Genomic DNA, 13,429 nt, shown 5'->3' on the forward strand with positions numbered 1-13,429 from the left:
CCCACCTAGTTTCACTCTTTGGGTGCTCAAGACACCTACTTCTGCAAAAAAAAAATTCGACGTTTTTGTAATCTGTGAAGTTATAATAATCAAATAATCAATTTAAAACACAAATCCGAACATCCCTTAACCATATACGGTATGAGTGGCAAAGACTGTTTTGCTCTCTTAACAATACCTAATGATCAATTTAGACCAACCTCCAGATTGAGCCGCTATAAAGCATGTCAATGACCACACCATGTTGTTTCTCATACTCCCTATACAATATAACCAACAATCATGCAGGCCAAAGTTGTGTATTTTTGCACCAACATCGCGTGTTTCATACGTTTGGCCTCTTTAACACCATTAAGATGACCATAATCATGGAATCTACACCTTCAGAACACATTGAGCCAATGCATATGTGTACCCATATGGATCTCAAAGTTAAAAGTGTAAAGATTATGTAACTATCCATGAACATACCAGTCGTCTATGCCTATTAACACCAGATCCCGACCGCCACCAACAGGCTTAACAATCTTGAAGTGATTTTCAACAAGTGACACCATGGTACTAATCTTTATGTAATGACCATCTTTAATATACTTGACAACTGTATTTTTTTTACAAATTTCAGAAAAGGAATAATAATTCATAACTTTTTTTCTAATCAAATAGTCCACAACAATATCATTCCACACGAAAAAGGGCAATTACAAAGCAATGGCAGGTAGTCGGGCAACAAGTTGCGCCGCCACCCCCTTTTGAATAGAAAAACCAATTCTACTAAATACAAAGTTTGAAACCTTTAGCGACGAAGAATTACTATTAAAGACTTTTTGAACCCGATTCAAAAGTCGCACGGCGTCAGGAGCGAGACCACCAAAGGTATCAAACGCAAACGGGACAAACACATGTTGATTCTCCAGGCAGGCTTTCTCATGTTTTGCCACTTTGCTCGCATCTGCCTTGAGCACCAAAACCATGGTTAAACTGACTGATAGATCTTAACATTTCACCCCTAACCATCCCTAAACCTTTGCAATTGATCATTTTCATCCCTAAACCATTTGTTTAATAAGGTAATTAAAATATGTTAACAAAATTTAAAAACTTGTAAATAAAATAACATTTCATTAATTAGAAACAATTACAATACATAAAATTAATAAAAAAAAAAAACCTTTCATTTCCATCCCCAACGTTGTGCAATTTCACACTTTCGTGCCAGCACCGCATCCAACGCCGCTCCAGCCAAATTATCATGCGGCATTGAAAAGAACTTCATATCTTTATCCATTTGTTTTTGCTGCATCATGCGCACCTCCTCTTTCAAAAGAATGATTTTATATTCTTGTTCCTCCTTCTTGAGGCGCAACTTCTCCTCCTTGATCTTTTCTACCTTGGCTCTATGTCGTTTTTTGGCCTTCATATCTTCTTTGTTAACTTCCCGTTTGGTTTTCCCATTGGACTTGGTTTTCACCGGCTCACCGTTCATCTTTTTAACTTCTTCTCCCTTTGCAGCCAGACCGAACTTTAGATAACCCATTTCTACAATCTTGTATTCGACCTTAAGTAGTCCTGTAGAACACAAGCTCAATGTCACTTGGCTAGCTAGTGGGGTTGCCTCTGTGAAAGAGTTGAGGTAACTCAGTTCAAATTTCGCTGAAACTGGTTTCCACGTTTCGATTATAGTCGCTTCTTCTGGCTGCAAAAGTTAACACACCAATTGAACCCAACAAGTTCCACATAGATTCAGAATGTTTGTTCATATAAATAATATAATTACTCTGAATACATACATACCTTGTCACCAAAAGTGTTTTGTGTGCACACAATATTTGCAGTACCAGTGTCCCCTTTGGTTGAGAACTCTAACCCTTCTTTTGTAAAAGATATCACAACTACAACAAGGAATTTGATTACACGGTTAGCATTTTGGATTCAATATTGACAAGTAATGTGGATGAAAATCATGAAATGAATACCAGTGTCTCCGACTGTGCTAAAATCGTTGCAGATTCTTGCAAACTCGGATGATGGCATTCGAACAGTGGCGTCATAACTGAATTCTGGTATTTGAAGAGGCTTGTAATCAACGTCCGTCAGCTTCATCTCAAAATTAGTAATCTTGTTTTGATCTGAACATTTTAAGTATTTCAAATAACCAATATATAAGTCCTGACTTAGTCCCATAAAATATCAAACTACCAACTTGAAATAAAAGAAAACAACCAAAGCACGTTAAAATATGCTTTTGGGAAGTTCGTTTATTTAATAAATGAAAAGGCATGAACACATGTCTCATTCATTTATGTTCGTGAATGGTTGTTTACGTTCGTTCATTTACGTTTATTTATGTTCGTTAGTTACGTTTGTTCATTTAAGTTGGAATATATATTCATTAAAATTTTTAGGTGATTACAGTTAGTCTAGTTTTATGAAATTTAAATATCATCCAATAGAACTTAGTCTCGTTTTATTGGTTTTATAGGAACAACAAATTGATCTTCGCGTTTACTTTTAGTTGGTGTTCATTCAATTATGTCCGTTTATCTTTGTTCCGTTAAGTTCCTTCATGTAATGACCATTTGTGTTCATTTACGATCGTTAACCTTTCGCTTATACTTTCAAGTAACGAACATAAACGGACACGAACAAATCCAATTTCGTAAATGAACAAGAAACCTTTGTCGGTTTACTCGTCCGTGTTTGTTCTTGGTTCTATATAAACCAAACGAACATGAACATGCCCGTTCATTTCGTTTATAAGCCTACTAGTGCAAGTAGATATGAGAGAAAGGAATCTTTACCAAAGTTTTCAAACACAATATTAACACAATCGTCGCCGTCAGCAGCCTTGATTGTGACGATGTCGTTATCCCCAGCGCACTTTAGCATTTTAGCCATGACACCGAGGTTTATTCCCAAGGACATGTTACGATCGCAGCGGTAGTGCTCAAAACCGTCGGATCTGAGAAGAAGCGACACTATCGCCTGGTGCATTGGATCCATGGCCTGAAGTGAGACTCCAGTCGACGAGCACTCAAATTTTGCGTCGACATCGTTCACCAGATTCGCTATGGTTTTTATTGCTTTCCTCAGCATGCTCCCCTGCACCGACTTCAGTTCCACCAGATCAACATTTTGACAATTATCTTTATTCATCTTTGGAGCCAAATAGAACCTCAGGTGACCCATTTCCGCAATCTTGTATTCGACCATCATTGGCCAATCAGAAGCCAAGCTCAGTGTCACTTGGCTAGCCAATGGGGCCGCCTTTGTAAAAGATTTCAGGAACCTCAATGCATATTTCTCTGAAATCGGTTTCACCATTTCAATTATAGTCGCTTCTTCTCGCTGCAAAAGTTTACACAACAACTGAACCAGACCAGTTCCCATATATATTGAACATGTTCTATTCTATATATATAGTCTACATACCTTGTCAGCGAAAGGGTTTTGTCTGCACACAATATTTGCAGTACCAGTGTCCCCTTTGGTTAAGAACTGCAACCCGTCTTCTGTAACAGATATCACAACTACAATAGAAAATTTGATTACAAAATAAACATTTGGGCTTAGTTTTGAGAAGTAATGCGGATGAAAACCATGAAATGTATACCAATGTCTCCCATGGTGTTAAGATCTTTGCAGATTCTGGCAAACTCGGATGATGGTTTTCAAACACAATATTAACACAATCGTCGCCGTCAGCAGCCTTGATTTGTGACGATGTCGTTATCCCCAGCGCACTTTAGCATTTTAGCCATGACACCGAGGTTTACCAAATTTTGCGTCGACACTCAAATTTTGCTCGACATCGTTCCCAGATTCGCTATGGTTTTTATTGCTTTCCTCAGCATGCTCCCCTGCACCGACTTCAGTTCCACCAGATCAACATTTTGACAATTATCTTATTCATTCTTTGGAGCCAAATAGAACCTCAGGTGACCCATTCCGCAATCTTGTATTCGACCATCATTGGCCAATCAGAAGCCAAGCTCAGTGTCACTTGCTAAGCCAATGGGGCCGCCTTTTGTAAAAGATTTCAGGAACCTCAATGCATATTTCTCTGAAAATCGGTTTCACCATTTCAATTATAGTCGCTTCTTCTCGCTGCAAAAGTTTACACAACAACTGAACCAGACCAGTTCCCATATATATTGAACATGTTCTATTCTATATATATAGTCTACATACCTTGTCAGCGAAAGGGTTTTGTCTGCACACAATATTTGCAGTACCAGTGTCCCCTTTGGTTAAGAACTGCAACCCGTCTTCTGTAACAGATATCACAACTACAATAGAAAATTTGATTACAAAATAAACATTTGGGCTTAGTTTTGAGAAGTAATGCGGATGAAAACCATGAAATGTATACCAATGTCTCCCATGGTGTTAAGATCTTTGCAGATTCTGGCAAACTCGGATGATGGCATTCGAACAACAGCGTCATATTTGCATTCTTTTATTTCAAGAGGCTCGTAATCAACATCCATCAGCTTCATCTCAAAATTAGTAATCTTGTCTTGATCTGAACATTTTAGGTGATTTAGTCAGCCAACATACATATATCTTAATTTAATCCCAGGATATATCAAACTACCAAGTTGAAACAAAAAAAAAAAAAAACAACCGAATCACCGTTAAAATATAAGAATACTAATCAAACTAGAGGAGAAAATAGAAGAATACTAATCGAACCATTTGTGCTTTTAGGAACTTCAATGAACCGTTCATGAACTGTTTGGTAGAAAATGAATGAACAAACATGAACACATGTCTCATTTGTTCATTTATGTTCATGAAAGTTTGTTTACTTTCATTCATTTACATTTTGTTGGAAATTTCGAATTAATGGTTCCTTTGCGTGCAAGGCAAGGAATTAAAGGCTCCTTTGCGTGCAAGGCAAGGAAACTAATTAAGGAGTGGATAATTAATTGTTATTATCATGTCCTAAAATAGATACATCCTAGTTATAATCTAATAGGTGTGTTTAGATTATAAATACCATGCTTTGGGTATTAGGGATTGTATGAGTCAAGTTTTGTGATAGTTTCTTGACGTTAATAAAATTTGGGTGCTTAGCCAAGTTGTTTTTGTTTTCCGTTTTCGTTATTGTTCAATACCGATTCATCTTGACATTTATTTATGTTTGTCTGTTTACTTATTTAGATTATATATAGGTGATAACAATTTAGTTAAGTTATATTGGTTTTATAAGAGTTAACTGCCATTTTCGTCCTCTGGTTTGGTGAAAAATGTCACTTCAGTAAAAAAAAAAAAAAAAAAAAATTGCGCCAGTTCCGTCCTAAACATTTTTGAAACGTGCCAATTCAGTCCAAAAAGATAAAGCCTCGCACCAGTTCCGTCTTTAACGTTTTTAACGGCGCGTTATCTTTTTGGACAATGTTGAGGACAGAACTGGCGCAAATTTTTTTTGACATTTTTCACAAAACCACAAGGACGAAAATGACAATTAACTCATTTTATAAAGACACGACTAAAGGATGTTCACGTTTAATACTTCATTTTTGTAAATGAACGAAGTTCGCTTTACTTATTCGTGTTCGATCGTTTGTTCTAAAAAAAACGAACGAACATGAACATGCCCCATTTATTCATTTCGTTAACAGTTAAGTCTACATGCAAACATAAACCCTAGATCTTCATCAATACATAAAACCATACTAACGCAAGTAAATAAAAAAGTAAAAAACTTTACCGAGGTTTTCAAACATAAAACTAACACAATTTTGGCCGTCGTGAGCCTTGACGGTAACGATGTCGTCATCGCCAGCGCACATTAGCATATCAGCCAAGCTACCGAGGTTGATTCCTAAAGACATGTTAGGATCACAACGGTAGTGCTCGAAGCCGTCTGATCTGAGAAGAAGCGAGACCATGGCCTCGTGGATTGGGTCGATGGCCTGTAGTGAGATTCCGGTGGACGAACACTCGAAGTTTGCGTCGACGTTGTACACTAGATCCGTTATGGATTCTATTACTTTCTTCAACATGGTACACTGCTGCACCGACTTCACTTCCAACATTTTTTTTTGAGTGTGTTAACAGAGAGAGAGAGACGAGTGTGTAGTGGGTGAAGGAGAGGGGTAGAAGACGCATGTGATTTTGGCGGGAAGTGGATGTAGTCCCGCGAGAAATTGGAATCGAAACGGCGGCGTTTAGGGATTCGGGGAACGTGATTACTGATTAGGATTAGTATTGGAAATTAAATGTTGTTGGATTTAGAGAAATGTAGGTTAGAAATACATAGAGTAGCAATCGTGTTCGGTTAATGGGTTGACGGGTTACGGGTTGGTGAGTGAACCCGACCCATATTATTATTTGGGTCAAAGGTTTTAACCCGAACCTGATCCGTTTTTAATATGAGTCAACCCGAACCCGACCCATTTTTTTAAAATGGTCGTGTTAGTCGACCCAAACCTGTTTTTGTTCGTGTCGGGTTCGGGTCGTGTCAACAATTGTCGCACCTAGTGATACGCAATTGAATGCTAATATGATTTCTTATGTATTAGAGCAGTAACAACGGATGGTCGGCTCATGAGGTCTACTCATCGGACGAGCACAAATCCGGACGAGGCTTGTTGGAGGCGTGTGACTAGGACCAAACGAAGGAGCTGGTCCGCTCAAGCGGACCAGTGTGGCTTGGATTGAGTGGGGACCACCCACTTACAATACTTTTATTTGTATTTTTTAGTTTAAAAAATAGATAAAAAGTGAGGTGTGATTTGAAAGTTTGGATTAGTTTATTATTGGAGAAAAAATAAGGTTAGTAAAAACAAATCCATTTCATTATAACCAAATAATATTTTTCTGATGCAATTGAATGGATAATTCACTACTTCCTTATCATACAACCATTTATTATTATTATTATTATTATTATTATTATTATTATTATTATTATTATTATTATTATTATTATTATTATGCTAATATCATATTTAGTGTCGTAATCGAGCCAAGTCAGGTTGAGCTTGAGCTCGAACTTAAACGAGCCACTTCGATTAGGCTTGTTTATTTTATCGAATCGAGCTGAAAAGTCGAGCTCGAGCTTGGCTAGTAAAATGTTCGAGTCAACTTGAGCTAAATCAAACCGACTAGTTAAGTTTTTATTAGTATTTTTTAATTTTTTTCAATAAATATTGATAACATAAAAAACAAAAAAAATACACATATATCTATATCTATATGTATTATTTTTATATATCTAATATTTCAAAGATCGAAATCCATATTAAAAATACTATATCTATAATTTTTGTTTATTTTGTGAATGTGAATACTTCAACCCTCCCACATATTTTTATTTACATTTAAAAATTTTAAATTAATCTATATATAATAAAGAGTTAATTACGTTTTGTCTATGTGGTTTTGTAACAACCCGACTTTTCAGAAAGTCAAAGTCAAAATCAGGTCGTTACTCAGATCTGACAATTCTTGCTTAATTATTGCCTTGTACTCTCGAACTCAATAATTGATACTTTGGTTAACGGTATTTTAAATTACGATTTATTAATATGTGAAGTAACAGTGCGATAAACGCAACTAAATGCTATTCTACTTAACGCTATCACCTCGCTTTCGCATCGCAACTCAAAACGCAGTTATTGGTATTGATTCTATGTGTGTGTGTTATTATGTGCCAAAAAGACACATTGTTATATTTTACAGTATCAAGGGCGATTACATTGTTTACATCTACCAAAAACTCAATCAGTATTTGTCACACGGTGGCAGTTCCGATGTGACGATGGTCATATCACTCATTGGCTAATTTTCGTCCAATAGTGAAGGTTATCAAGTATGTATACAAAACCTCATATACCGACAGTAATTGCAGAATACAAAGACTTAATCACTGTAAGTATAACTAAAAGCATTTAGGGTTTTGTAAAACAATTTGATAGAAAGAAAGGATGACTCACAGTGTTGTGAGAAAAAAGAAGAATGACTCACTTTGTAGACTTAGGGTTTTAACTAAAAGCCTCCTGGTATAATTCTTGGTATAATTCCTAAGTTCCTAATAATATATACAATGCACACACGTTAGTATAATAACTCAACTCAACTTTATCGACACATCACGAGATCAAAACCCCAACGTAGTTAACAAAGTGTAGCCCTATACAGGCAACACCTTGACATCAGTTGCTGGGTTCAGGATTGATCGGACAGGGGTATTGAATCAGTGATCAGGGGTTAAAATACTTACAAGGGGACAAAGCTTCGTAAAATTAGGGGTATTGGGTATAATATTTTCGAGCAGAAAGTTTAGAGAGAGAAAGTTTTGAACGGTTTGAAAGTGCAGACTGAATGCTCTATTTATAGTTGATCTGAGACTCTTTCGCCCCCCGTGATAGACTAAGCCAATCCGATCGCGCCCCGCAATAGCCTCTAGCTAGGGCTTAGGTGTTAATATTCATCGGTATAGGTTTGACACGTGGACGACACGTGTCCCTAGGCGTGTCCGTAAAGTTATTGGGGATTCGCCACCCGCGATAGATCTTGATTAGTCTGTCGCGGCCCACGACAGACGTAGAATTATTTTTTTTTTTCTATTTTTCATACTAAGTTCCATTTTGTAAGTTCGGGGTTTTGATTACGGAGTGTTTTGAGACATTTTTGAGGGTTGTTACACCATCTTCAACCGACCCCTACCCCCAAACCCCATGGCCATTCTCTTCAAACAAATCATCGGCCAACTTCTTTTCTACCGATGAATTCCACCAATTCCGACAATTACACAAGGCACCGTCCAAACTTCATCTCCTCCCCTCGAGTTTTTTCGAGCAGGTCTCAAGTTTTCCTGGTAACGTCGATTGTGATGGGGGAAATTAGGTGGCCGACGATTTCAATTGTGATGGGGTAAAGATAGGTGGTCGGCGATTTCGAAATTGGTGTAACCGGTTGACGGAGACAAATCTGTCGCCGGTGGAGGTGACAAGGAGATCCAGTTGACGATGATACGGCGGAGTGGAGCGGTGGTGAAACTAAGTCGTTGGAACAAAGTTATGGAGCAGGAGCACAGTGGCGGAGCTTGACCAAAAGTTTCGAGCGGGCGTAAAGTGATGGGACCCAAAAATTTGTTTCCAATCATTAGGTTTCGAGTCGGGTCGGGTCGGCTATTCGGTTAAGGTCGGGTCAACTAATAATAGTTCCAAATAAAACTAAAAAATTTCATTCATTCAAAGGAACCGTTCTTGCACATTGAAAAACTAAATATTGTATAACAAACAAAAGACCAATATATATATATATATACACACACACACATATAATGATACGAGATAAATGGAATCTGGATGAAGAATTACAACTCAGCTCGACAATCTTTAAGATTTTTGAATTCAGTTGTGGTTTAGTTTATTGTGTGGTGGATAATCTAGGGTTAAACAAATAAGAGTTAAAATATATTTACCAAACTACCCATCCTTTATATACAAAGTGTATAAATATTTAGGATATACAATTTAGGAAAAATAATCGGGTGGGCGATCCTATATAATTTTAAAATTTTCGGACGAAAAATCGGAACTTATACACTTCTAACCGAAACATTGGAGGGGGCGGGTGCACCCCCGAGCACCAACTATCCTCCGCCACTGCAGGAGCAGATGATGTTCTGGCAGGATCTGAAGAATCGGGAAGAGTGAAAAGTAAAGTGAAGGATACTGGTACAGTTTTGACAATTTTTAAACTAATGGACTGTAATGGTTATTTCCATTATACCACAGGGACGAAAAAAGTAACTAACTCTTTATTTATTTTAATTTTAATAACAGGGGCGTTATGGTCATTTCAAATAAACTAACAGAATAACTGGATGGCGTTAGTGAGGGTGGACTGTAATTGTTACAAAAGCGAAAGTACGTGGATTGTTTTAGCAATTTTTAAACTAATGGACTGTAATGATTATTTTCAACAAACTACATATCACTAGCCAGACCTAGCTCGAGCTTGGCTCGTTTATAATTCAAGCTCGTTTACCACCAAGCTTTTTCCAACGAGCTTTAAGCGAGTAGCGGGATTTTTGAACACATCTAATCATATTGTTATATGTAAATATTGTTCTGATGATATCATCCTTACTAATCAACTTCATATTATTCTGCGTAACATATGTTGAGGGAAATCACTGAAAAAAGTAAATCGGTGTAGCTAGAAGCATTAGGTTGAAAAGTTACTTAGTAGATAAAATATAATCAAAACCAACTAATATATACCTAATTTTAATACAAAAAATACCAAGAAGCTGCATTTTCATCAGCTTAAAACAAGTATGCTGCAGTAACAAGTTTCTACTACCCAAATTGGCTCTAAATAAATTCTCTCTTTTGATCATATGCTACAAATTTATATACAATGGTGCATGAATCAACCGGTTTTTGTACATCAATATACATTAGCTTTCCACTTCTAGTGTGATGAACGGATTCGGAAGCTTGAAGATCTGTGTACTATTAAGCGGGCCGAATAAAACATCCATACGGCTGCTGATCACTGCTGCAATATGGTATCCTTCCGCTTGCATAATCGCCTTTTGCTTGTAGAGATACTCGTGGATATCCATTTTCATTTCCTCATCTGATCTGCACCACATCACAACAATCTTTTAGTCATAAACATAATTATCAAACCTTTGATGATATGTGCTTTAAGTGGCAAATGACTATTTTACCCTCTTAACAATACCTCATGATTAATTCAGACCAACCTCCACATCGAGCCGCTATAAGCCTGTCAGTGACCACACCACGTCTTTTCTCATGCTTCCTAGACACTAAAACCAACGACCATCCTGCAGACCGTAGTTTTGTGTATATTTGCACAAACACCGCATGTTTCATAAGTTTGGCCTCTTGAACACCATCATGATGACCATAATCTTGGAACCTACACCATCAAAACCACATTAAGCCAATCAGAGGCGTAGCTTTCAAGGGGCCGGGGGGGGGGGACCCCGAACTTTTCGCTCAATAGTGTTATTAGTGGCGGACCCAGAAATTATTTACTGGGGTTGCGAACGTGGGTCTTAACCAACATTTCAAGGGGTGCGGTCGGAATTTTTGCCTATAAAATACACTAAATATTTTTTTCAAGGGGTGCGCCCGCCCACCCAGCCTATAACCTAGGTCCGCCCCTGAGTGTTATGTATGTACGTTTCGTAAAGAATTTTTAGGTATATACGTTTTCGACCCCCTGGTTTTATAAAAAAAATTACTTATATAGAAATTTTAGGTCCGGTGACTTCCGACCCCCCGTTGGAAATTTTCCAGCTTCGCCACTGAAGCCAACGCATATATGTATTTGGATCTTCCAAAATTAAAAGTGTGTAAAGATTATGTAACTACCGATGAACATATAAGTCGTCTATGTCCATTAACACCACATCCCGACCACCAACAACAGGCGTAACCTTCTTGAAGTAATTTTCAACAAGTGACCCAATGGTACTCAAATCTCTTGTGTAATGACCATGTTTAATATACTTGACAGCCGCATTTTTACAAACTTCAGGCAACGAATACGATTCATAGCTATTGATATTAAGTTCCGCGTGTAGAGAAACCGTCTTGCAATAATCGTAAAGATTAAGATCGAACTGATCGACATATCTTAACATTTCTACAGCCCCAGAATTCCGGCTTTCACATGATTGTAACATGACCACCAATGTGATTAGCACAATCATCAGCAACACCCCGATCGTTACAAGAACACCAACGAAGATTGTTGCAGCAAATGAAGACATATAGATCACAGATTCCGTTCCAAATTCACTTTCCATATCTACAAGATTCATAGTTTAAGAAATCAATTACCATATGCAATTGACATGTATCAAAATCATCGGTTTTTATAGAAGAAACATTTGCCCTAAACAAACCCCACCCCCTTCTTTTTACTTTTCGTACCCATCTCAAAGTTGTCAAATCACTAATATTCATTACTTTCGTAATTAAAGACAAAAATATCTTGATTTGACATTTTTTAGGGGGTACGAGGAAAATTTAGGGTTGGGTTACGTTTAGCCAACCTTAGACGTACCCTACTCATGAACATTTTTAGGGGTTGTTTACCCACCCCCACTCCATTTTAGGGCTTATGCTAAACGCACCTTACCCTCTTTATTTTTACCTGCCGTACCCTCTTAAGTTGTCAAATCACTAACATCCGTACCTTTTCATACTAAAAGACTAAAAAATTTCGGTTGATTTGACGCTTTTTAAAAAGGTACGAAGAAAAATTTAAGGGATGTGATACGTTTAGCCCCCGGTGAATAAAACATATAGACGATGTGACTAATTTAGTAAGGGGACGTCGTGAAAATAACAGGCGTACCAGATTCCGGACCACTAGATAGACTTTCAGAATAACCCCTTTCCATCTCATGATCATATGCTGACATTTTGAGAAAATATATATGAACACACAACACAGGAGTTATAATAAGTACTCTCATATGCAATCAAACCCTACCTGCAAACCATAAACACAAATCAACTCAAGTTTTTCACAATGAATTAGGCAGAAACAAAGGAAACCCAATTCAATTTGGTCTCTATCATCTGAATTACGTGATCAAATTAGCCACTGAAGTAAGTCAAACAATTTTCCTTATTCTTCGGATAGAAAAAAATCAAATTTTAGAAAAACATATCCAAACCCACATCGAATTCAAATGTAAATTTTGATATGATTTGAAAACTACAAGTTGTAAGGTGTCTAATGATAAGATTAACACACGAGCTTACCGGATGAACCTGAGCTGTCAGCATTCAGATCAAACGATCACAACTATTATTGGTTTCATCATGGGAGTTGATCTTGAAACAGAAGATGCTTCGAATAAGTCAAAATAGGTGATTGTTTCTTGCAGAATCGCCCAATCCAGGAACACATGATGTGTTTCTGTGAAAAACTTTTTTATATAATTTTTGTCAGTTTCGTTCAACCTTGTTTTTTTCTATTAGTTAATAACAAGAAAACAATACTAATAATTTTAGTTTTGAATAAGAAAAATAATAAGGGTGAAGGGGGCACCCCCTAATGAGGTGAGGGGAAACTTTTTTTAACCCAATGATAAGTTGTCATGTCATTTCCCCTCTATAACTTTCCTCTTGTCCAAAAACGTACGGGGTGCACCCCTCTTAGGGGAATTGTTTTTTTATTAAAAAAAAGAAAATAATTGATTGGTTGTTACAAGCTATGGGCCCACCATCTCCTCTCTTTCTTGTGCGGTGACTTCTCCCCCAACCCCCTCCCCAATTTCCCTCCCCTCTTTGATGGCGGCACCCTTACCGGTCGGCAACAATGGTCCCCGAAGGGAGTCACCAAGGGTGCCCCGCTCCCCCTAAGGATGATATGAACGTAGCTACGTCGTGTCATTCGTGAGGCTGATGTGGAA

At 37.5% G+C, this 13,429-nt stretch overlaps 2 protein-coding genes across 3 annotated transcripts; both read right to left on the minus strand.

Annotated features, from left to right (window-relative positions):
* Nucleotides 1-1,102: 1,102 nt before the first annotated feature.
* Nucleotides 1,103-6,138, minus strand: LOC110894875 (proliferating cell nuclear antigen). 2 transcript variants are annotated; one of them, XM_035980571.1, is made up of 7 exons: nucleotides 5,717-6,138; nucleotides 4,373-4,525; nucleotides 4,192-4,289; nucleotides 2,802-3,348; nucleotides 1,977-2,129; nucleotides 1,795-1,892; nucleotides 1,103-1,696 (listed from the first exon to the last, which is right to left on the minus strand). In XM_035980571.1, the coding sequence occupies exons 1-7, from the start codon at nucleotides 6,042-6,044 to the stop codon at nucleotides 1,175-1,177; spliced, it is 1,899 nt and encodes a 632-aa protein (XP_035836464.1). In that variant the 5' UTR covers nucleotides 6,045-6,138; the 3' UTR covers nucleotides 1,103-1,174. The 2 variants fall into 2 exon arrangements, with proteins under 2 accessions (XP_035836464.1, XP_035836463.1); XM_035980570.1 differs by lacking the exons at nucleotides 4,192-4,289; nucleotides 4,373-4,525; nucleotides 5,717-6,138 and adding exons at nucleotides 3,433-3,530; nucleotides 3,614-3,662.
* A 4,125-nt stretch (nucleotides 6,139-10,263) lies between these two features.
* LOC110894874 (uncharacterized protein At2g39920) lies at nucleotides 10,264-12,964 on the minus strand. Its single transcript, XM_022142116.2, has 5 exons — nucleotides 12,777-12,964; nucleotides 12,364-12,501; nucleotides 11,373-11,811; nucleotides 10,714-10,914; nucleotides 10,264-10,610 (listed from the first exon to the last, which is right to left on the minus strand). Exons 2-5 carry the CDS (start codon nucleotides 12,482-12,484, stop codon nucleotides 10,424-10,426), a joined length of 948 nt encoding a protein of 315 aa, XP_021997808.1. The 5' UTR covers nucleotides 12,485-12,501; nucleotides 12,777-12,964; the 3' UTR covers nucleotides 10,264-10,423.
* Between the last annotated feature and the right edge of the window lie 465 nt (nucleotides 12,965-13,429).

The sequence above is a fragment of the Helianthus annuus genome, chromosome 12, assembly GCF_002127325.2.
Source record: "Helianthus annuus cultivar XRQ/B chromosome 12, HanXRQr2.0-SUNRISE, whole genome shotgun sequence".
Lineage (NCBI taxonomy): Eukaryota > Viridiplantae > Streptophyta > Magnoliopsida > Asterales > Asteraceae > Helianthus > Helianthus annuus.